At 46.9% G+C, this 25,671-nt stretch overlaps 1 protein-coding gene across 1 annotated transcript in view; it reads left to right on the top strand.

Moving 5' to 3' along the window:
- LOC138259971 (uncharacterized) overlaps positions 1 to 23,103 on the top strand; it is a 601,590-nt gene extending 578,487 nt beyond the window's left edge. Inside the window, exons 13-14 of the mRNA XM_069207983.1 lie at positions 21,714 to 21,870; positions 22,376 to 23,103. Coding sequence (XP_069064084.1) covers positions 21,714 to 21,870; positions 22,376 to 22,435 — 217 coding nt within the window. The 3' untranslated portion in view covers positions 22,436 to 23,103. The remainder of the gene's footprint in view (positions 1 to 21,713; positions 21,871 to 22,375) is intronic.
- The last annotated feature ends 2,568 nt before the right edge of the window (positions 23,104 to 25,671 follow it).

Genomic DNA, 25,671 nt, shown 5'->3' with positions numbered 1-25,671 from the left:
TTGCAGATTCCTTACGTTAGAATTTCCCCCAGATGTCAGTCTGGGTCTGGAGTGTTTCTCGAGCAGTACCCCTGCGCGCCATTAGGTGGCGTTGGTAAGCTCTGTGTCCATCATTGCACCAGCCAAGTGCAGATCTGAAGAAGGAACTACCCCCAGTCACTTTTTGACTAATATTTTCGATGTTTTGTTGAATATTTTTGAGTGTTTAACGCCTGGTGCCTCTAGATGTCATCACAGAAGACTAGTTTCAAGTCCTGCGACTCCTGTCATGTCCTGATGTCCATGACAGATCGGCACATCGTATGCTTGTGGTGTCTGGAGCGTGACCATGACCTGAAGTCGTGCTCCGATTGCTGGGCTGTGAATCCGAAAGCTTTGAGGGAGCGGTTCCTAGAGCTGGTTGCGGCCCGGCACTCCGCTCCACGTCGCTCCCGATCTCGGTCGAGAGGGAGGTCCTGAGAACAGTTGACGAGACCCCATTCTCCATCATCCTCTGGATGATCAGGAAAGTCGAGGCACAAGAAGAAGTGGAAGAAGAGCAAACGTTATTCGACTTCACCCTGTCCATAGGCCAACGTGAAGCAGGAAAAGGAGCATTGTCGCTCTAAGTCTCTGTCCCCGTAACCTACTTCTGGGTTGGCTCTGCACCTCCCAGAGTTTCCAGGAGCCAGAGCCACCCTGGCCCAAATCCATGAGTTCTATGAGGCCATATGCTTCATATTTGAGCAGTCTGACTCCGCTTAAGCGCTTTTGGGCCCCATGGAGTTGGCAGGGGCCCCTCGGGTTCCGTGCTGGCGGCTTTGGCCTGGCTCCAGAGGACACCCAGGGATCTGTTCCTGGATCCGAGCCAGCGTTGGTTGTTCCGCTTTGACCTTCCCTGACAACACTTCGGCGGTCGGCGTAGACCCCATCCTCAGTGCCGACCTATATCGTGCGACGCAGATTCTGACTTTGAAATGGGCCTTGCTCCCTAGGTTAGATCCTGTCCCTTATTCACTTGTGTTGGGTTACGGTGAGGATTCGGAGGAGTCGATGGACCCTTTAGAATACCAGTTTAAAGATCCTATGGACTGGCGTATGCACTTGGGTGAAGCCAGTGGTCTTGACACTTCCCCAGATGCTGGCATGCTTTCTCCCCCTACTGTGGCTTAGGAGGAGGGTGAGCCCTACTCCATGGTGGTGTGAAGAGCGACCAAGGTCCTGGACCTCGAGCTGCCTTTGGTGGCAGTCAGGTCTAACATCCTGACTGAGGTGGTTGAGCCAGGGGCTTCCTCTCCTGAACCCCTTTTGCCCTTTAACAAATCTCTCACTGATGTCCTGTTGGGGACTCGCCCACCGCCATAGACCATCTCCCAATGACCCAGTGTTCCTCACCTAACACTGGACCACGACAACTTGGCTATCCAAGCCTCTAAGTCCCAGGCACATTCCCTTCTGCACCCCCGGATAGGGAATCCAGAAGGCTGGATCAGCTTGGGGAAAAGATGTCTTCCTCCAGGCTGGATACGACGGACTCAGTAGGCACATCAGTTGCATCAAAGGTGGCCTTAAGGCACCAAGCTTTGATGAGGACAGCTGGCTTTTCGGGGGATGTCAAATCCACTGTTATGGACATGCCCTTTGATGGAACCTGTCTCTTTGGAGACAAAACAGACTCTGCGCTCAAGCGCTTTAAGGAGTTCCGGGCTACGGCCAGGTCCTTGGGCCTCCGAGCTGCCTCTCAACCCCCTCAGTCTGTTTTTTGCCGCTTTTATGGTGACAGAAAGGGCATCCCACCATGTCAGTTTCCCTCCAGACCCAGTGTCGCTCTTGCGGCCCAGCCTTTACCTGGCCGGGGATGTTTGATCCAACATCTTCGTGGATCAGGGATCCAGCAGTCTACCCAATCCACTGCCCCGGCTGCAGCCTCCAAACCTTCCTAGTCTGACACTTCCCCATTTGGGACCAGTCGGAGGTAGGATTCACCTTCACCTGCCCCGCTGGCAATCCATACCGTCAGACAGGTGGGTTTTGGGTTTTGCACATAGTCCGAAGGGGCTACTCCCTTCACTTTGAGACTACTCCTCCATCCATGCCACCATCCTACGATCTGATGACTGAGGATCACTTGGCACTTCTCTGTGAGGAGGTTTCAGCTCTCTTGGCAAAGGGAGCCATAGAGAGGATACCTGTGCCAAAAGTAGGTTGTGGTTGTTATTCCCACTACTTTCTGGTGTCCAAAAAGAACAAGCGCCTCCACCCTATCTTAGACCTCCAGATCCTCAAGCTCTTCCTCAGAAAGTAGAAGTTTGAAATTCTCACTCTGGTTCAGGTTTTATCTGCCCCGACCCAGGAGCTGGATGGTAGTGTTGAACTTGCAGGACTCCTATTTCCGTCCTGCCTGCCCACAGACGTTACCTGCGGTTCACAATAGGCCATGAGCATTTTCAGTTTACCGTGCTCCCCTTTGGCCTTACCAGCACCCCTCAGATGTTCACTAAAGTGATGGCAGTGGTCACAGCTCATCTGCTCAGGTTAAGGGTTTCAGTCTTCCCCTACCTCGTCAACTGGTTGTTAAAGGCGAGCTCGCCCCAGGCTTTGTCCTCTGACCTCCAGACTACGGCAGACCTGCATCCGCTGGGGTTCACTATAAACATGCCCAAGTCACATGTGACTCCCTCTCAGATGCTTCCCTTCATTGGAGCCGTCGTGGACACAGTGCAGTTTCGGGCCTATCCTCCCGAGCAGTGAGTTCAGGATATTCAGGCAGTGATACTGATGTTTCAGTCTATCCTGGATTTCGGTGAGAATTACTCTGAGGCTGATAGGCCTCATGGCCTCCTGCATCCTGCTGGTGACATATGTCAGAGGGCATATGCAGGCCCTGCAGTGGGACCTGAAGTTCCAGTGGGCGCAGCATCAGGGAAATCTCTCTGACATGGTCCAGATCTCTGAGAGAACTGCGCAAGATCTGCAGTGGTGGCTGTTGGACTGTGATTAGGTCAGAGGCAGATCCCTCTCTCTTCCCCAACCAGCTCTGACAGCAGCTACAAATGTCACTCCTGAGATGGGGTGGCCACATGGGAGAAGTGGAGATCAGAGGCGTCTGGTCTGCAGCGGAGTCCGGGCTCCACATTAAACTTTTGGAGCCTAGGGTGATCAGGCTGGGATTGAAAACATCCCTTCCCTTTCTCAAAGGGAAAGTAGCGCAGGTGTTCACGGACAACCCAACCACCATGTGTGACTGCAGCAAGCAGGACGGGATGGGGTTGTGGATCCTTTGTCAGGAGGCTGTGCTGCAACAGCAGGGTCTTTCCCTGGTGGTTCAACACCTAGCAGGCTCTCTGAACGCCAGAGCAGATGAACTCAGTCGACAATGCCTGGTCTATCATGAATGCCATCTCCATCCGGAGGTGGTGCAAGGTCTCTTTCAGCAGTGGGGAGAACCTTTGTTCGATCTGTGTGCTTCCGCAGAGAACACGCAATGTCAGCTGTTTTGCGTGTTGGAGTTTCCAAGGCAGCATTGCTTGGCACTGCTTTTTGTCTTGAGTGGAGCTCAGGCCTCCTATACGCCTTTCTGCCAATACCACTTGTACCCAGAGTTCTCAAGAAGATCAAGAACGACCGGGCCGAAGTAATCCTTGTGGCTCTGGACTGGGCACAAAGTGTCTGGTATCCCGAGCTGTTAAGCATGGCCATCGATCCTCCAATCAGACTGCCCGTTTGAGAGGATGTTCTGTCGTAGCTACCGGGGACAGTTCTCCACCCGAACCTGTCCAGTCTCTGCTTTCCCGCATGGAGATTGAGCAGCGGCAGTTGACAGCTTTTGACCTTCCGCCCAAAACCTGCAACGTTATCTTGGCAGCCAGGCATCCCTCCACCAAACGGTATACACCTGTAGATGAACAAATTTGTGGAATGGTGCACAGGCAAGTGTGTTGGCCCTCTTTCTGCCCCCGTTTCTGAGGTCTTGTTGTTTATACCTTGCCCAGGAGGGCTCCGCTTTGATCACCCTCAAAGGTCATTTGTCTGCGATCTCTGCTTTTCTGAGATTACCTGACCAGCCCTCCTTGGTTAAATCTCCTATTGTTAGTAGATTCCTGAAGGATCTTACCCACAAGTTTCCTCCATCACCATTCATAATGACTGTAATGGGATTTTAATCTGGTTCTTATTTTCCTAATGTGCCTTTCTTTTGAGCCTCTTTATAACTGTCCACTCAGGCTTCTGACATTAAAAACAGCCTTCTTTGTGGCCATCACGTCTGCCTGCAGGGTGAGTGGGCTGCAGGGACTCTCATCTATGCCACCTTTCCCTTGCATCTATCCTGGCAAGGTTGTGCTTTGTACCGGGACTTTCTTTTTGCCAAAAGTGGTGTTGGCCTTTCAAAGAGGCCAATCCATCACCCTGCCTACTTTTTTACGCACCCCCACATCCTTCTAAGGAGGAGGAGCCACTCCACCACATGGACCGAAAAAGGGCGTTCTATCTTGATCGTACCAAAGAGTTCCTGGTGGATGATCAACTCTTCGTTGGTTATGTCGGTGCGAAGAAAGTTCGGGCAGTGGTGCAGAAGAGAATCATCTCCAGATGGGTTGTTCTCTGCATTAAAATGTGCTACGCATTGGCTAGAAAGCAACCCCCATAGTGTTTACCAGCTCACTCGACCAGAGCAACAGCTGCAGCCACTGCAATAGCAGGTGGAGTTCCAGTCCTGGACATCAGTCAGGCAGCAACTTGGGCATCCCTGCAGACATTTGTGAAACACTACTGCCTGGACAGTCAGGTCCGTAGGGATGGGTTGTTTGCCTGTTCGGTGCTGCAGGACTTCCTAGTATGATCTTGGTTCACAGGCCCTCCTCAGGGGATGGTATTGCTTGGGTATCTATTCTAAGGTAAGGAATCTGCAACTAGAAGTCTCTATCAGATGAACAAGTTACTTACCTTTTGGCAACGCCTTCTCTGGTAGAGACATATTCTAGTTGCAGATTTCTTACTGAACCATCCATTCACCCCGCTGTGCGAACTGTTTTCTATGGACAGGGACTTCCGTTCAGGGCCCTAGTTCTGACGCACCAGTAGTCAGTGTTCATGCCTCCGTGTTTCTGGCATGGAAAGCCATGAAAAGAAACTGACGCCAGCGCACAGAGTTGGCGCCCATATAGGTCCCGTAACGTCATATCTGGTGCGTATGATGCAGACTACGGACGTGGAGCCGACCAACGCCACCTAACGGCGCGCAGGGTGCTGTTCGAGAAAATCCTCTCCGGATCCGAACTGACGCCTAGAGGAAATTCTAAGGTAAGGAATCTGCAACTAGAATATGTCTCTATCAAATAAGACATTACTGAAGGTAAGTAACTTGTTAATTAATGGGCAGGTCTTATTGTGTACAAGGTGAAGTTGCTGTTGTTGAAAGTAGGAACTGGGTTTTGCAGGATCTCATACTGCTTGACGCCTTTCATCACACCCTTCCATTCTGGGAGAGGACAGGGCGGCAAGCAGGGACTACTGGGTCGCAAACAACTGGAGTGGGGTTGTTTGCCTCTGATGTCCCATCCTTTCTGTGGCTTTCCAAGCTAGGCCAAGAACAACCCCTTTGAGCACTTGACTGTCAGTGGTACGATGGCGTGCAGTCTTTTGCTTCTTAGGGAGGAGGTATGGGTTACTCAAGCTTAGTACTTAACAGTCACACAGCAGCACATTAACACACTGTCCAATCTAGTAATTTGCTTTTAAAAATCGAAGTACTTTTTACACACCAAAACACAGTACTACAAAAGTAATAATAACTAGGCACAACTTAGTAAACTGGGCTAACTGTCAAGTCTGCTATCTTGTTCCTCCCCTCATCTACTCTTGGTGGTTGTCGATTCATAGCACAAATCTCTTTGAAAGCATGAATAAAGGCTCTGGTTCAGATTAACCTCTAGTATGCACAATACACTAATTTCATCACAGTTCAAAATCATCTCTGCGTTCTCACTACGGTGCGTGTCCTGAAAGCATATGGCTTAGGCTAGCTGGTGGCAGTTCCTCTTCTACTTCTGATATAGAGTACTAACTACCTGTTGGGTTAGGCGCAGCCACCTCCTGCTGCAGTGAGGTGTGGCAGGAGCCAATATCGGAGTCCCATTGGGTTCACTATTCAGGTAAGACTACAGTCACGAGGGCCACATAGGCAGATTTTGTCATAACTGCATTGCTGCTAAGCTTTCATGGCGCAGCTTCAGGGAGATCGGTTGTAGTGTAGAAGCCCAAACTAATCATGACAGTCTTTTATGTACTAGAAATCTGTTTATTGAAACTTTATTCCTATAAATCAAAATAGTATACAACACATGACTTTGCTAGCATCAAGAGGCATCATTTACACTGCCACACATGGCAGTATTATAAAAGTAGATAACAAGTTATGCAGTAAACTGAAAGCGGGCAAATTTGCAGATTCATGGGACATTCAACATGGGAGCACGTATGCCAGTCTTTTTATCATAGTGGAACAGGATGAGCTGCAATCACAGTTCTTTGTGCCATAGTGGCACAGGATGAGCCTTGGTTGCACTTCTTTAGGTCATACCGCCATTGGATGAGCTGTGGTTGCACTTCTTTTGGTCATACCACCATTGGATAAGCTGTGGTTGCACTTCGTGTCACACTCCCATGGGAGGCGACATGGTCAGATTTCTTCTAGTCGCAAAGGCACAGCTTCAACCGCAGTCGCAGTTCTTGGTAAAGTGAGTAGGAAGCTCCCAGCCTTCATTCACTAGACACAGTGGTCTCCTTACAGGTTGTCCAAACAGAAGTTCAAAGGGAAAAAATCTACTCCCTTCTGTGGCATGTCTGTGTAGGTGGAAAACAAGCATGGTAACAGGATATCCCATCTCCTGAGTTTTTCAGGGAGTCCCGCAATCATGCTCTTCATGGTTTTGTTGAAACTTTCAACTAAACCATTTCCTTGTGGGTGACATGGGGAAGTGAACTTATAAGTCACTCCACATTCATTCCACATTGCCTTGAGGTATACAGACATGAAGTTACCACCTCTGTATGATACCACCTCCATAGGGTAGCCCACTCTAGTAAAGATGCTGAGTAGGGCCCTAGCAACCGCAGGAGCAGAGGTAGTCCTAATGGGTATAACTTCAGGGTACCTGGTGGTATGATCCACTACCACCAGTATGAATCTGTTCCCTGAGGCTATTGGCCAACAACTTCCACCCCTATACTTTCAAAGGAAACCCCAAACACTGGAAGTGGAATTAGGGGATCCTTTGGGTGGTCACCTGTCTTGCCACTAGCTTGACAGGTGACACAGGAGTTACAAAACTCCTTCACTGCCTTGGACATGCCTGGCCAGTAGAAGTGAGGAACTAACCTACTCCAAGTTTTGGTCTGGCCAAGATGCCCAGCTATTGTGATGTCATGAGCCTAAGTGAGTAGGAAAACTCTATACGTCTGAGGCCCTAGCAGTCTCCTACTGGCACCAGGTTTGGGATCTCTGCCCTCCTCCCAATAGGTTCTGTGGGAGCCACTGACAGCTCCGTTTTCCTGGTCAGCAGCTTGCTGTCTCAGGCTCTCAAGAGTGGGACAGGTCCTCCCCCCAGGGCCAGAAGCTCTGCGTTAAAGGCCCAAGTTCCTGGGGCTCAGTTCTCTCATTGGCTGACAGGTCTTCTCCCTGTGGAGAGGGGACCTGAGCTTGTGGCTACTCAGAAGCTGGCCTACCAGACTTCCTGCCTTTTCTCTTGGAGGACTGGGCCATTAGTCCAGACTCCAACATCTTTTTCATGATGGACTTTGCATTGTGCTCTGGTTTTCACACACACACCCATTTGGGTACACCCAACATAGCTGCATGGGCCTTTCTTTCAACTTCAGCCCTTGTTGAGGACTCTATATCATTTCCTAGCAGACAGGCGAGAGGAATTGCATTGGATACCATTATCTTTTTCTGACCAGTAACCCCTTCCCTCTCTAAGGACGCCATGGGATGGACTTTAGCTTGGTTGTCAGCATTGATGGCTGTGAATGTTTCACCAGTCAGATACTGTTGTAGGGATATCAGTTTTTCAGCCACAATGGTGACACTTGCACCTATATCCCTCAGTGCTTCAAATGTGATCCATTAATATGAGGCTGTTGTCTGTACGTATCCAAGTTAATGGGCCAGACCGCCAGGGCAGCTACATCCACCTCACCCTCAGAGACTACATTTCCTTCTGTGAGCTCTCTGACATGGTTAAAGCCCACCTGGAATCCCATCTGGAGACTTACCACTGCTACAGGAGCTGCAGGTGCACTAAGAGAAGTCCTTTTGGGACAAACATGGTCTCCAGTTTGGTTCCCATTGGCTTTGCAATTAAACCACCAAGCCTTCTTGGGATCCCAATTCTTAACCTGGTACCCACCCTTGCTCTGTCTTGTCTCGGGGTCCATCCTCCTAACCCGGTTTTTGGGGACCTTTAGAAGACTTTGTTTTTTTTATCGTTAGACTGATCACCATTTTTCCATTGGGAGGCTTAGCAACCCTTTTCTTTTGGTCATCCCACCATGAGTTGTCTTGGATACCCTAGTTCTGACCCAGTGATCTGCCTTCTTTCCCAATTGTTGGAGAGAAATTGCATCTAGGTCTACCAGGTAATGATTAAATTTTTCAGAAACAGTTACTTAACAGATGCTCTTTCATATTAAGAATATAAAGCCCATCATAGTATTGCACTGGGCTCCCCTTCAACCAGCCACCCAGTGTCTTGACTGAGAAGTCAACAAAATCTACCCAGGATTGACTAGAGGTTTTCCTAGTCTCCCTGAACATGATCCTGTACTCCTCCATTGTGAGCACAAAGCCCTCAATCAGGTTATCCTTCATGTGGTCATAGGACTGAGCATCTGCCTCATTCAGTGTCAGGAGACTATCCCTACACTTTCCTGAGAACCGCTCCCAGAGAAGAGAGCGGAGTTTCCTCATTTTACAAGCCCTCTCAAAGGCTTTAAACCACTTAGTGATATCATCACCTACATATTTGGAGACAATCCCTTTGGGGTTCAAAAGGTCAAAAGCTTCTTCTTTCTCCTTATTTAAAATTTTGCTGCTACTAGAGATGGGTCCTAGGTCCATCTCAGTTCTTTCTTTTTCTATAGCTGAGAGTTTAGACTCTGACTCTGTCCTCTTAGCTAACTTCTGGAGTTCAGCATCTTCACTGTCTCCATCCGCTGGGGCACTATCAGAAATGCTCCGAGTGGTATTACCTTCAGTGGAGTTATGGATGGATTTATCATCCTCTTCCTCTTCACTCTCATGAGGGACTACTTTACTTGCCATGACTGTCATTTTCTGCAAGCAGCTGCTGCAGATGGGCTTTTGTGAGTTTAGACCCTGTGGTAACTTTCCATGCTTGTTAAAGGGTCTTAAGTTGGGCCACGGATTTGGTATAGTACCACGTTGACCTCCTGGGTTGAATCTGCTGCCTCAATCATGGAAAGTAGTTGGAACCGTTTGAGAAATTAAAAAAAATCCTAAGTATAGTTCTAAAGGGCGTACCGATCTAAATTATTATAAATTCTGAACAATTTAGACTTGGGGACTTAACCCCTTTTGGGGGAATACATGTTGCAGCCCTTGGGGGCCCTCTTTGGTACCATGCCCTAGGTACCAGGAGTACCATTTTCTAGGGACTTATAGGAGGGTCAAAGGTATTGCCAACTCGGGAACTATTGCACCGTTTTAGGGAAATGGATCTGGCACTGGGGACCTGGTTAGAAGAAACCCAGTGCACTTTCAGTTGAAATTGCATTAAATACGAGGCAAAGAAATGGAGTGACCATGTAAAAATGGGACACTTTCCTACATAGTGGAACTGAATAGCTATGATTCTGCTGTTCATACCTTGAACCACAACCAAGAGAACCTGATGCCCGCCTGAACCCGGGGCACACAGATTGCTCTCCTCTGTCCCACAGAAGACACCATCAGTACCAGGGTCTCACTACTCCTGGCTTTTGCTGGACAGTTATAATACATATCGACAGTGCACTCTGTATTTAATTTGTATAATCCGCTTTCTCCTTGCTCGTGTGCACAAGGGTATAACCTTCTGACCCTTGGTGTAAGTTCAGTATATACATTGCACTGCTACACTGAGTAGCGTCCCCTTAGTGCACTACTTAGACGTCTCATGACCGAGACTTATCTGCCTTTAGAATTTTTTTTAAACTAATGTTCTGTATGTTTTTGACCTTCATGACATCACGTATGACCAGTAATCAAGTGTATCTCAAATCGTTGTTTAATGTACATAAAATGAAATCACAACTCTTCGGGTTGATTCTCCAATCCACTTTACATGGAAATATGTTCAATCTCAGTAAGTTTCAGGCTGTTGCCCTTCATCAGGGGAGATGATATGTAATACTTGCGTATCGTCTATGCATTCGAGTTAAAAGTGAAGGTGTAATTGAAAAAGAGGGTACAAAAATGCCCGAGGGCAATGTGTGTTGTAATGTCTCATGTAATCATGAAACTGGATGAGTGCTCAAATACATTGTTTGTACAATTTATCTTGATATCAAAGTATACTTGTCACCTCTTGGTTATTCACTATTTCTTGTATGAAAATATACAACTCTCTTTGTAAAAGTAAACCCACTTCTATTATATCAATCTCTATAATCTGCCATTATTTCAACCACATTGAATTCATGTAAAGTGAAGTGCGTACCTCAGGTGTCCACAAAACTGATGGCGGTGGTCACAGCACACATTTGAAGGTAGGGGATGCCAGCCTTTTCCCTTCCTTTACAACTGGCTGCTAAAGGTCGGCTTGCCCCAGGCATTGAGCAGCCACCTCCAGACAGCGCTGAAGTTCTTAACATCATTGGGTTTCACTTTCAATGTGCTAAAGTCACACATAACTGTATCGCAGAGGACCCCAAATAATTGGAGCAATTCTGGATACAGTAGGGTTTTGTGCCTTTCCATTGGAGTAGTGTGTCCAGGAAATCCAGGGTATAATCCTGATATTTCAGCATCTGTCCTGGATCTCATTGTAGATGACTCTGAGGCTCCTGGAGTTGTTGGTATCTTGCATCATTCTGGCCAAGCATACCAGATGGCACACGCAGGCTCTGTAGTAGGTCCCATATTCCAGTCACCACATTAAAGGAATCTGTTGGATTGTATCCAGCTTTCAGAGAACTCTACAAAAGATGTGCAGTGGTGGCTGCTGGACCATGAGGGGGTCAGTGGCAGGCCCTTCTCCTTACCTCCTCTCACCCATTGCCCGAGGTGTTGTAGATCACGGATGCATCATTACTGGGGTGTGGAGACCATCGGGGGTAGGTGGACATCAGAGGCCTCTAGAAAAGACTGAACTCCACATCAGTTTGTTGAAGTTGAGTGTGATTATTTTGGGTTCAGAACCTTTCGTACCTACAATCAGAGGAAGCCTAGTGAAGGTGCTTACGGACTACACCACTACTATGTGGTACTGCAACAAGCAGGGTCGGGGTGGTGTGTTGGGCCCTGTGTGAGAGGACCTGCACCTCTGGAAATGCTGAATGGCCATAACATTTCTCTGGTAGTACTGTATCTGGCAGGATCTTTAAACATCATGTAGGGTGCTTAGCAGATCACAAATAACAGTTGCACTCTGATGTGGCACAGGATGTCTTCCGGCAATAGAGCGAACCTCTTTTTGCCACCGAGAATGCACATTGTCAACCATTTTTTGTGTTTTTCTGATAAATTTTCCAAAGCAACTCAAGTATGCCTTCCTGCCTCTGCCTTTCTTGCCCAGAGTTCTGAAGATCAGGAATGACTCGGCCCAAGTCATCCTGGTGCCAACATACTGAGCCAGTAGTGTGTGGTACCTGGGGATCCTGAGTATGAGCATCTGTCCTCTGATCAATTGGCCGTTTCGGGATGATATTCTGTTGCTGAAGCCCGGCAAGGTATTGCACCTTTTCAACATGTATTTCCACCAAATTGCCACAGTTTAACTTGAACTTGCTCTTATGATGTTCACCCCTTTTGAGCCACTGCATAGTTGTCCTTTGAGAGCTGGGGGCTTTCTGTCAACCTACTCAATACTTTTTTCCAGATAAGTTGGTGGTGAGGACACAAGCATCCTTTCTTCCAAAAGGGATCACTGCATTTAATGTCGGGCAGGCTATCACTCCTATTGCATGCTTTGGTCCACCTTATTCCTTTAGGAGGAAGGGGGACTCCATTGTTTGGACCCTAAAAGGGTACTAACTTTTATGTTGATCACACCAAAGAACATTGGGTGGATGATCAGCTCTTTGTAGGGATTTGGGGAGCAATGAATGGCAAGGCAGGGCAAAAACTGACCATTTCCCGGTGGATTATTTTCAGTACAAATATCTGCTATGCACTGGTGAACAAGAAGCCCCCAGAAGGCTTAGCGGCTTATTAACCAGGGCCTAAGCTGCTACCACTTTGTTGGCATGCAGAATGCATGTCCTGGACATTTCACAGGGGGTTGCATGTGCATCGATACTTGAATTACTACTACCTTTGACGGTGCGGTCAGTTGAGAGTGGCATTTTGCCCGCTAGGTCCTGAAGGACATTTTAGTCTGAGCCTGTTCACACACCCACCGCCTTGGTGTTACGTTTATAGTATCTATTCACAACATGAGGAATCTGCGATTAGATGTATCTATGATAAGAACAAGTTACTTGCCTTTGCTAATTTGGATTCCTCGTCAACCCTCACCTCCGCATTCTGTGAACTGGACTCATTTCCCATCTAAAAAGGTCCCACTTTAGAAATCTGCACACTAGTCTTTGCTGCTCCACCAATTTGCTCTGTGTCTGAGGGTGCAGACAACCTAGAAAGCAACTTACATCAGTACACATGGGCAGCAGTTATATGTATTCCGCTCATCTATTCTAGAACAGAACGATGTTAGTGCAAAGCCGCATGACACCATCTACCAGTGTGCAGGAGTACTGCTTTAACTTTTCTGGATCCAGTCTGAGACCTGAGGAACATTCACACAGTGAGAAATCTGCTGTTAAATGGAGTATCCACCAGAGATTGTTAACTTCTTCTCTTAGAACACTACTTCTCTAAGTATGCCAAATGGTCACCTCTCAAAGCCCTCTCTCTTGCAGAGCTCATTTGCTTACTCAGGTCTGTCAAAGCCAACCCATATGAAAATTATATTTTACTATTGTTCTTCATCAAAGCCCTCACCAGGGATGCTCTCTTACCCCTACTCAGCATTGTCAATGATTAACTCATTCAACGCATCTTCCCAAACTTTCTCGAGATAGGTCAGATCCCCTCACTCCTGAAGAAAAAAAACACAAGACCCTGACAACTTTATAACTACTCACGTATCCTTTGGCAGCAAGATCAGCCATCAACGCTCAGCTCTCCAATATTACATCTAAGCTACTCATCTTCTGCAGTGCTACAATTTTGGTTTGAGCTCATGCTGCTGCATGGAAAATGCTACTTTACAAATTGAAGATGATGCCGTACTGACCACAAATAAAATTTGACCCCTGTCTGATATTGTTGAGTCTCTCAGCCTCCTTCAACCCGGCCAATCAGCCCGTCGTCATCCACACCCTGGCATCTAGAAATGGTGTTCAACAGCAAAGTACTTCGCTTTTTTTGTGTGGACACATCAAGGTCCCAGAAGATCCCTAATCTTCTGGTGAGTCCCCTGGGTTCCATCTTGGCCCATTCATATTACTACCGCGATGTGGTATATTAACAAGCAGGGAGGAGTAGGGTTGTATCTTCTCTGCAGAGAAGCTCTGCGACTCTGGTCCTGGCTTTGGGACCATCGGATTTGCTTGGTAGCGAATCATCTGGCCGGGGTGCTCAACATATGTACGGACACTCTCAGTCGACATTTTTCGGCCGATCACGAATGGCGTCTCCATCCAGATCTGGTCCTATACATCTTTCAGATGTGGGGTTCTCCAAGGATGAATCTGTTTGCCACTCAGGAGAACACGCATTGCCTGTCATTTTGCAGCCTCCAGTATCCGGTGCAAGGATCTTTGGGGGATGCGTTTCAGATCTTTTGGTGCGACCAGTTGCTTTACACATTTCCCTCCATACCCTTGATTCCTCGGGTTCTGAGGAAGATTTGTCAAGATCGGGCTCAGGTCCTTTAATAGCCCCGGATTGGCCAAGAAGGGTGTGGTACACGGACCTTCTCCAACTCTCACAGCGCCCTCCGCTCTGCCTCCCTCTCAGGGCAGACCTCCTCTCGCAGTCGCAAGGGCAGGTTCTACACCCCTACCTCCAGAGCTGGCACCTTTAGCATGGAGATTTGAACGGGGCAACCTGAGTTATTTTTCTCTCCGACCAGATGTAGTGGATGGTTATCGGCCAGGCGACACTCCACTAAGACTGTTTATGCAGGCAGGTGGGCAAAATTTGTGGTTTGGTGTGGAGAAAAGCAAATTGATCCTTTGAGGGCCCACCGCTCTGATATTTTATTATTTGCTTTAGATTTAGCAAAGAAGGGTTGTGCAGTGGCTACTGTTAAGGGTTATTTGGCTGCTCTGTCAGCCTTTCTTTGCCTCCCGGATCAGCCCTCCTTGTTTAAATCGCCTATTGTGATTAGGTTCTTGAAAGGTTTAGTTAATAGGTTTCCTCCTACTCCTTTTCATATGCCTCAGTGGGATCTGAATTTTGTTTTAACCTTTTTAATGGGGTCACCTTTCGAACCCATGCATTCTTGCCTGCTAAGATTTCTGGTTCTTAAAACAGTTTTCTCATTGCTATAACCTCTGCTAGGTGGGTTTGTGAGCTTCTAGCTCTTTCTGTTTAAACCCCACTTCACCTTGTTCTTTCCGGATAAAGTGGTGCTGAAAACCAGGGCGGCTTTCCTACCAAAAGTTTACACTCTTTTCCATAAAGGGCAGACCTTCCATCTTTTTACCTTCCTCCTCACCCCTCGAAGGAGGAAGAGAGGCTTCACCGTTTGAACCCTAAAAGGGCTCTTAGTTTTTATATTGAGAGGAAGAAAGACTTTCGCCTGGAGGACCAGCTGTTCGTGGGGTATATTGGACAGAGTAAGGGCAGACCAGTCCATAAAAGAACAATCTCCAGGTGGGTCATTCATCAAGATTTTCTACTCGTTGGCAAAGAAAGTTCCCTCTGAGGGTATCAGAGCCCACTCAACCAGGGCTAAGTCCACTACTTCGGCCGTGGCAAGGGGGGGTTCCGGTGGTGGATATTTGCAAGGCAGCAACTTGGGCATCCCTCCACACCTTCGCAAAGCATTATTGCTTGGACTCAGAAGTTAGGAGGGACGGCCATTTTGCACGATCTGTATTGCAGGATTTCTTGGTGTAATCAGTCAGGCACCCACCTCCGAGTGCGGTACTGCTTTGGGACTCTATTCAAAAGGTGAGGACTCCACAGGTAGTTGTATCCATCAGAAGAACAAGTTACTTACCTTCGGTAATGCTTTTTCTGGTAGATACAATAGCTACCTGTGGATTCCTCACAGTCCCACCCACCTCCCCGTTGCCTGTCTGGTTACACTAAGATATGTGGTGTTATAGGTGCATATGCATTTTAATGTTTTTCAGTATATATAAATGATGGTTTTGATTTTATTGCATCATGGTGGTTTTATGTATATATGTATTTATTGGAGCTATTGTGAGGTTGGTTTTCACCTGTTCGCCTCAAAGGCATGTAAAAAATGGGTGAAACTGACGTCAGCACGCCAGCGAGGACCTCCTATTGGCACGGTGATGGCAGACGGAGACACGTGGAGCCGTGCAATTGTGACGTCCTCGTCGACGTGGAGAGCTGGGAAGAAGATTTTCTGTCAGATGCTGGCACATGGGAGAATTCATAAGGTGAGGAATCCACAGGTAGCTATTGTATCCACCAGAAAAAGGGTTACTGAAGGTAAGTAACTTGTTCTTTCCATCGATGCTTCCAGGATCTGGAACTACATCTCTATATCCAGCAGGACTGCCCCAACCCTGAAGGACTCATCTCTTTGAAAGCAAACACATCACTATAAAGCAAATCTACTTCTGCACACAGATCACAACTACATCACTGACGTGTCTTTGCGTTGACACAGTACAGGGCTTCACTGATTTTTGGCACTGTACAGGGAGCCAGTGGAGTTCCCTGAGGTAGCGGGTGATGTGAGTCCATCCCTGGATGTGAGTCCATCCCTGGATGGGGAGATCCAGGACGAGCCTGGCTGCAGCATTCTGTATGGTTTGTAGTCAGAGAAGGTGAGCTGTGATCCCTGAATAGAGAGCGTTGTGGTAGTCCTGTCAGTTGAAAATGAGGGCCTGGGTGATGGTGCATCTTGAGCTCTGGAGTAGCCATTTGAATATCTTACGAAGCATGCAGAGGATAAAGAAGCAGAAGGAGGAGACGGAGTTGACCTGATTTGTCATGGTTAGCTTGTTGTTCAGAATGATGCCTAGATTCCTAGTGTGGTCAGTCGGGGTAGGAGTAGGTCAGAGTTCTGAAGATATGTCCCATGAGGAGCTTTTGTTTCCAAAGTTAGTATCTCTGTCTTGTCCTTGTGGAGCTTCAGGCAGTTGTTCATCTAGATGGCGACATCAGTCATGCAGTTGAGGAAGTTGGTCTTGGTGTTGGCTTCGGAGAGGGTGAGTTGTCTCTCGTCTGCAAAGGATATGATGTTGAGTCCATTGGTTTTGACAATGCTGGCCAGATGTGACACAAGTGTTGAAGAGGGTGGGGCTGAGTCAGGATCCTTAGAGTACTCCACAGATTATTTTCTTTGGCTCGGAGGTGAAGAGAGAAGGCAGACGTTTTTCATTCTTCCAGTGAGAAAAGAGGTGATCCATTTAAGGGCCGTTCCGTGGATGCCTGTGTTGTGCAGCCTAGAGAAGAGAGTGTGGTAGGAGACCATATTGAAGGCCGTCGAGAGGTCTAGAAGGAGCACAGCTGTAATCTCTCCTCAGCCGAGTAGGGATCAGATATCTTCAGTAGCCGCAGTGAGGGCTGTCTCAGTGCTGTGGTTGCTGCGGAATCCAGAATGGGAGGAGACGAGTAGATGGTTCAATTCGACGTGCAACAAGAGTTGTTGTCTGGTGGCTTTTTTTTAATACCTTTGCCACGAACATGTGCAGGGAGATTGGTTTGTAGTTGTCGAGATCGTTGGGGTCTGCCGAAGGTTTCTTTAGTACGCTGTTGACTTCTGCGTGTTTCCAGTACTCGGACAAGGTGGTCGTGGCAGTTGAGGTGTTGATCAAGGTGGTAAATAACTGGCCGATTCTGGCTTCATTTGAGGTAAAGATGTGGTGAGGGCATGGGTCGATTGGAGCCCCGGAGTGGACTGAGTTCATAACAGAGGCGGTCTCCAGTGGGGCAAGCTGACTCAATTCGGTTAGTTGGGTGTCTGTGGTGGTAAAGGGGTAATTGTGTTGCTTGAAGAAGTCATTGACCTTGTACTTGGGTTTAAGGTTTCTGTAGATGTTGCCAGTTTCATCGAGGAAGAAGTTTTCAAGATTGTTGCAGAGTTCCTTTGAGGGGGTAATGTTGTTTGTTGCAGCTGAGGGGTTGGAGAATTCTTTGAAAATGTTGAAGAGTTCTTTGCTGTTATTGGAGCTTGATTTGATGATGAGGCTAAGGCCTTTTATTTTGATTCTTTCAACTGTCTGTGGTAGAGGATGAGGGATGTCTTGTAGGTGGTCTTGTCGGTCATGTCCTTGCTGGTGCGCCATCTCCTTTCCAGTTGTTTATGGTGTCGTTTAGCGGGTATGAGGTCTTCAGTGTACCAGCTAGCCTGCCTGTTGGACCTTCTGTGGGTGTTGTTGCTGTCTGTGCAGTTGGTTATCCAGTTGTTGAAGATTCTGACATTTTGGTCTATATTGTTGGAGGAGATGGGGTGGGTAGTGTTGAGGGCTTTGATCCATGTGTCCTTTGAGACTTTGCTCCAGCTTCAGTGGGTGTATTGGACAGGCTGGGGCGGATGACCTTCAGCTGATGTTGAAGTAGACGATAGAGTGGTCAGTCCAAAAGCAGTTGCTAGAGGTAAGTATGGGGTCCAGCGTGTGCCCTGCAGTGTGCGTGGGGTCATGAACAAGTTGGATAAGTCCGATATATATGCTGTTGGGGAGGATGGTAGCTTAGATGTCATTGTGGTCGCCGAGATGGAAGTTGAAATCATTGAGGAAAATGTATTTGTTTTGCAGTCAGTGGCAAGGGAGGCGATGAATTTGCAGAAGGCTGAACGTTCTCCTGGAGGATGTTAAGCGAGGGATCACTGATGGTGGCATTGCGGTTTGTTTGGTGGTGGAAGTTGAGGTATTCCCTGGATGGGGTGGTATTGTCATTTGTGGTGGTGCCTTGAATGGATTCCTTGTGCATGATGGCGATCCCTCCGCCAGGCTTGGTGATGTGGTCGTGGTGGGTGATGTTGTATCCTTTGGGTATTGTAATGGTGCTGTCTGGCGCCGAAGTTGGGTTGAGCTAGGTCTCAGTGAGAAGAGGACATCGGGATCTGATGGTGGCGATGAGGTCCCAAATCTTAGCGATGTGTTTACATAGTGAGCACTTTTTGAGAAGGGCACATGCAAGTTGGATTTTTAGTCAGCTGGTATCTGTGATGAGTTTGGGGTGGGGCTGTACGGTGGGCTGGTGTGTATGCTGTGGCTGGTGAAGTGGCAGTGGATGCATGGTCCTACCATGGAGCATAGGTGCACAGTGGCTATTTGTTGTGGCGTCTGGAGTCAAGGGTGTAGAGATCTGTGCGAGGCAGTATCCAAAATTTCCTCCAAGGCTGGCAAAACTATAAATTCGCCAGTTGGGTCCTACAGATCATTCAAGGAGGCTATGCCCAGCCATTCCTTTTTGACCAGCGTCATCTTCTGCCCACTTCATAGCAGCACCTGCTAATGTTGCAACAAGAGGTGCAGGCACGTTTCACCAAAAGAGCCATCGAGACGATCCCAGCCCTGGAAATAAGGACTGGCTGTTACTCCTGATATTTCGTCATGCTGAAGAAGGACAAAGGCTTTCATTTATTTTGTATACCTACTCCTTCTGAACACCTTCTTGCAAATCCAAGATGCTCATGTTGTCCCAGGCTCTGACTGCCCTCGATTCAGGCAACTGGATGGTGAATTTGTGCCTGCACGATGTCAGCTTTCATGTGCCCGTCCTGCAGTCCCACAGACACTACTTGCAGTTCAAGGTGAGCCAGGCGCATTATCAATTTGACTTGCTCCCCTTTGCCTTACAGTGACCCTCGGGTGTTCACAAATGTGATGGTGGTGGTTGCACATTGGGAGGATAGGGATTCCAGTTTTTCCCTACCTCAGCTGGCTTTTGGTGGCGGGCTCGACAGTCTGTTGTAGGCCACCTCCAGACAACGACAAAGCTCCCAACTTTACTGGTGTTCACTGGCTGTGCAAAACTCACACCTGACTACTTCACAAAGGCTCCCTTTCATCCAGGCCATTCTGGATATAATGCTGTTCTGGGCCTTCCCTCATTTACAAGTCCAGGACATTAAGACTATGATCATAATGTTTTAGCCTTGGTCCTGCGTATCAGTGCAAGTGGCTCTGAGACTTCTTGGCCTCTTTGTCTCCAACATCCTTCTTGTCAACTATGCCAGGTGGCATACACGGGCTCTGCAGTGGAACTTGAAGTTTTGGTAGGCCTAGCATCAGGGGAACCTGTCTGATTTAGTCAAGGTTTCAAGGGAGACTGCAAAATACCTCCAGTAGTGCCTGCTGAATGGGATTGTCCATCAAGTGAAGGCTTAGTCAGGTCCTCAAGGACAACACCGCTTCCATTTGGTGCTACAACAAGCAGGGCAGATTGGGGTGCTAGGTCCTGTGCCAAGAGGCACTTAAACTCTGGAGCTTTCTGGAGGATCAGGTTATCTTCTGGATTATGACTCACCTGGTGGGATCTTTGAATGGCAGGGTAGACGTGCACAGCCGGCAGCCTCTGGCAGATCATGAATGGCAGTTACATCCCAAGGTGGCGCAGGGTATCTTCCAGCAATGGGGAGAATCCTGGATAGATCTTTCTACCACCTTCGAGAACGCACAGTGTCAGAACTTCTGCTTGTTGGAAGGCTCCGATTGGGCAAGGAGAGTCTGGTACCCTGAACCTCTGACCATGAGAATCTGTCCTCCAGTCAGGTTATCACTTCGGAAGGATTTCCTGTGGCAGTTGCAGGGCAGGGTCCTGAATACGAACCTGCACCTCCATGTATGGAGAGTAAGTGGCAGCTGTTAATTGAGTTTGGTCTTCTTCTCAAAGTTGTGGATGTTGTCCTTGCTACCAGGCATCGCCCTACCAAGTCTGTCTAAGCCAGACATTGGGACAAATCTGTTGCCTGTTATGGTACTCACAGTATAGACCCGTTACAAGCCAAACTGTCTAACGTCTTGTTATTTGTTTTATCTCTGGCCAAGCAAGGACTTTCAATGTGCACCGTTTTAGGTTATTTGTCAGCTCTTACGGCCTTTTTACATTTGCCGGAGCAGCTGTCCTTTTTCAAATCACCTGTTGTGATGAGGATTCTAAAAGATTTGACTTATGTTTCCTCCGTAACCCTTTGTAATGCCACCAGGGATCTAAATTTAGCCCTAACTTTTTTTGTGTGCACACCCTTCGAACCTATGCACAACTGTCCACTACGTCTCCTGACTCTGAAGGCTGTACTCTTGGTCGCAACAAGCGTAATTTCTTTGTGTGAGTGAACTCCAAGCCCCCTTGGTGCAGCCACCTTATAGATAAAGAGGTCATGAGGATCAGGGCAGTCTTTTTTGCCTAAAGTTGTGATTGTTTTCGACATTGGGCAACCATTGCTCGCCCAAAGTTCTTTGCTCCACCTTACGTGTCATCTTGATGATGTTAAACCAAAATGGGGGAGGGGCTGAGGACACACTTCAAAGTTGCCTACAACGAGCGATAGTAAGTGGATGGTATCCTTGCATTTTCCCAGAAACGTTTTTCACCTGTGCTGGAACCACTCAATTTAGCTAATTAAAAGTATGCTTTACTTAATTATTAAAACAAACTGTTAGAAAGCGTGAACTGTTTTCTGTGCACCTCTTTATGCACATGAAGCACATGAACAGCAGATGCCTCAAGAAGGATGAAGCCTCTGCAGTTGTTAATGTCTGGATGCCACTGCTAAACAGCAAATTGAGAGATGCCACATAGTTTTATTAAACACTTCTGCCTTGATCTACAGTACAGGATAGATAGGAGCTTATTGTGGGCCAGGTGGTGTTGCAGAGTTATTAACTCAGGTACCCCTTACTCCTACTTTAGCCTTATTATACTGTTTGTTAGTATACTCGAGGCATGTGAAAAGGCACTAGTAACTGTCCAGCTTTGGTATCTTTCATAGATTCACATGGTACCTCCTGTCCTTCTCTGAGAGTCTGGAGGATGACACCAAGGCAGGCTTAAGGCCTGTTAACTAATTGGCTGAAAATGAAAACACCTCAATAATGCGCACGCGTTGTTTTTTCCAACATAAGTGCTTTAATGCTCCTAAGCATAAATACATAAAACGTACTAATGCTGTGATTAAGAGTGAGAAACCTTTTGCCAATTGTACTGAGTGATTAGCTTTGCTATCATTCTTGCTTGGGTACTGTCCTGGTAGGCAGCTTTCCAAGCACATATTCTGGAAAAATGGCTACAAAGATTATACTGTCTTGTGCAGTCTCAGAGGAACTTTTAATTATTTTTCTTCTTTGACTTGCAGCATTGCAGATGAGCCAGAGGAAAAGAAATCCAAGTCCGAAGAGATCACAGCCCAACCAGTGATCACTACAGAAACTTCCACCACTTTGATGGGGGGTGGCATGAGCACCAGCGAAGTGGCAGGGTCAGCAGCGTATGATTACAACACCTGGTATCAGGTCAGTGTCTGTTAATTACTCTTTTGGCTGTCTTTTAAGAAGCATGAGCAGTATCAGCAGAATTTGATGTTCTTTGTACTGTATTGGTGCTAAAAATGAAAAACAGTGGATTTTGAATGAAGCGCTGCTTACTAGCACACAATGGTGTTTTCATTGGAAATTGAGATTCCAGTGATGTCATTTGTTCCTTGCAACTGAGCACTCTGTATTTGTGCTTCTGACAGTGGTGTTCAACAAACGACGTCTCCTTTAATGCAGTCTCCTTTTTGTGTTTCAAAATAAACATCCTCATGATAGTTACTAAGTAAATTTGTATACAAAGAACACATGAGGAATTAGTTTGCTAGAAACCTGATGCGTTTTAAATTTCAGAATATTCCGCTGCGCCCCAGCTCCGCACAGTTGTAATCTGTTTGCTGTTACTGCATCTTCCAGAGATGTATTCGGTAGAATGCTATCCATGCATGGTTTTTCTCTCATTTCTCGTTTTGTTTCCTATCTACAGAATTATGGTGCTTATAATTATCAGAATGCATGGAACTTTAACTACTACCCACAAAGCTGATTACAGTGAGACAAGACAACCAGGCAAGACTTTGTGGGATAGATGGTTTTAAGTAACAACTGATGCTGTGAATAGAGGGGGGTGCTGGAACAGAGCACCACTGTCTTCGTTAAGGGGAGCCTGCTGAGTGAGGAGGCGGCAGTGGATAAGATATGGACGACTGATTGGTGGAAGATAGTCCATCCATCGAACATCTGTTTACAAGCACATTTCTGGACCCAAAAATATTGATGACAAAGGAGTGCAAGTATTTATTGGCTGAACTTCGAACTAGAAAAATTAAATGGATGCTTGTTGGCATGGACCAATTAAAACAAGTGCTGCTTGGAGAGGTGGAATTCCAGCCACTTTTTCAAGGGTTTTTAAAATTTCTTTTGAGACCAGTAAGGGGGATCCTCTTCGATAATACCCATCCTTCCCACATGCTTTATTCTTGTGTATAAAAAGATGTAATAAATCATACTTTTCTGTTATCTTTACAGCTAGTTGAAGGATGTTCCTTTTAAAGAAAATATTGTTACAGTTAAAGGGCCAACATAGCCCTTGATTCATTCTTGTTTATTTTTGACTTTTGAAGCAACATTGTTTTCAAGGATGTTCATTTTGTAAAACCATTTCTGTATATTTACCCTCACATACTGTAAATATTAAACATGGGCGTTAAAAGAGGCCATTTGACTTGTGGAGTGCATTTTGAGTGGGAGGGCACATCCAGCTTAATATCCCACTTGGTTTGATTGATGTTTGAAATGTATTTAGTGGTTGTATTTATTATACTGTTTTTTATCTAAAGCGCTGTGCATGACAGTAAAGCTGATACAAAAGACTAACTGAAAATGACAGTGAAACAACTTTCTCACATGATAATGGTTGCTTGGATAATTCAAGACTATGGGTAGAGTTTATGAATAACTGTAGCGTATACTAGCTCATTCCGGACTTGGCAGGAAGCCAAAACAACAAAAACAAGATGAAGCGGTTGGACAACAGGTAAGAGCAGGGCAGCGGAATGAAGAAGTTTGGATGGCAGAAGGTATAATGATGCCAAGGATTATAAAATTATGTGATGCAACCAGTGAAAACGTTTAAAAAAGAGACCAGGTTTATTAACAATAGAGGCTGTGTGTGTCTTCCACAGAGCAACAAGAGATTAACAAATGTGCATGTGCAACTATATTTAATCATGGACCTATCTAGAGCAACTCTGTAGTTATGTTTACATTTTAATCCCCAGTCTGAGTGGACAGAGGATTTTCCCCTTTATCCAGTGCAGATCAGGTAGTCTGAGTGTCTGACGGCAAATGAAAATTCCAGTTCGGACTTCTAACCGCAATTTGCTCACCTTTTGAATACCCCACGTCCCAGACCGGAGCAGGAGAATTTTCAATACCAGTTTCCTTGGACTTCTGTAGGTGGTGTTGTGCGGCTCTGTTTTTGATACGTCCTACCCTTAATGTGATGTCTTGGCCCCTATATCTGCACCATCTCCTCATGCTGAAGTCCGTTCCTTTCTTTCTTCGCCTTCCGACACAGATCCGGAACTCCTTTGAATTCAGTCACCTGACAGAACTTCTTCCCTCGAGCTTTTTCAAGTATGCAGGGGATATGTGCCCTTGTAAAACTGCAGGATTAAAGGTGAGTAGAGACTGCCAAACGCTATTACAGACACCCACACAGTCTGTTGCTGGTGTCTGGGCTCCAAACATGATTCTGCGCCATGTGACTGACACAAGGGCGTCTGAGACACGTAAGCCATACTTGACATTAAGGAACTCGGAAGGAAGTTGAAGGTGCTGTGTCAAATGAGGGAGCCTTCCGAGGGTGATCTCGCAACTGATCATCATTGAAGTTGCAAAGCTCAGGTAAGTTTAAAAAAAAAAACAATTAAAAAAAGCATAGGAAGTCCAAGCATGGCTCCTCTTATTCCTTCCACTCCCCTCATTCGGAAACACACAACACCCTGAGTATCTCCAAGCTGGGATTTGTTCCCTGATTTTGGAACAGATTCTGACACTACTTCCAGTGTGTCCCGACTTCTTTGGGTCATTGGCAACACTGCAACTGCTTAAAGAAATGAAAAGCGCCCTTGACCAGATATTTTGTACTTCCCCAGAGCCCTCTGTCACACTTTCAGGTTCCAGATTTCTTAGGAGACCTCTAGTCAGGTTACCACCAGCATTTTTGTCCCAGACCCTGGAACACCTCATCACAAGACCTGTCCCTTATTTGAGCTCTGCTCTGTTGGCTCCAGCGCAATGGTCAGCAAAGCTCTCACGCCGCCAGCTCAAGTCTAGAAGACGTTACTGACATCAGAAGTGTATCCAATAGGTTTAATGCATTTGAAAACACATTTGCAACCTCCCCAGAGGTCACAACGGTTCGTCATATTTATTTTTTGGACCTTCAACCCAAGAACACAATGCTAATGAAGGGAGCCCTTATGATGATGAAACCTTATTTCAGAACTTTGAAGACGCCAGTGGCCTTGACACTACTCCGTACCTTCGCCTTTAATCACATACTGCCACAGAAACTGAGGAGCCTATCTCTTAGCCCAATGATCAGGAGAGCAGTAGAAGTGTTGACTGTCACTCTGCCAACTTCAGAGGTCAAGACTACTGTTTTAACAGGGGCCCCGCACCCAGGAAATGCTAACTAGGATCATCAACTTCCCTTTAATGAGGTCTCTACAATGTATTTGCGGGCACATATTTAAGACCAGGATCTTTCCCTCCTGTCAACAGATGGATAGCAAGGGGGCATAGGCCTGCCCCCAGCAACCCAGATTCCTTACCTATAATTCCACTCCGGAGAGTGTGATGGTGCAGGCATCTTCGAGTACTCAGTCTCAATGCATTTTCAGCATCACCAACAGACAGGGAATCTAAGTGTATGGAGACATTTGCCCAGTATATGTTCTCGTCTGTCAGCCTTGTCTTCAGATCTGTCAATACCAGCTGCCTCCTGGGGAGGAACTCTCATGCATTGCCAGACATCTTGCCAGAGTCCCAGGTTATATTCAGCACACCCTGCAGTATCTCAATAAAGACAACCAGGATACAGCAAAGTATTCCATCTGCTTTGGTCTGGCCCAACCAACTCTCTGGTTAGGGGATTTGTCACCAATGTGGTGCTTCAACGCCACGCCTAGATTCACAGCAGTCTTTAAAGCACATGCCATTTAATTACTCTAGACTCTTTGGAGCAAAGGCAGACTTGGCCTTAGAAAGGGAGCA

Source organism: Pleurodeles waltl, chromosome 9, assembly GCF_031143425.1.
Source record: "Pleurodeles waltl isolate 20211129_DDA chromosome 9, aPleWal1.hap1.20221129, whole genome shotgun sequence".
In the NCBI taxonomy this organism is placed as follows: domain Eukaryota; kingdom Metazoa; phylum Chordata; class Amphibia; order Caudata; family Salamandridae; genus Pleurodeles; species Pleurodeles waltl.
Note: the sequence above shows the minus strand (reverse complement) of the source record. Positions and strands in the feature narration are given on the sequence as shown.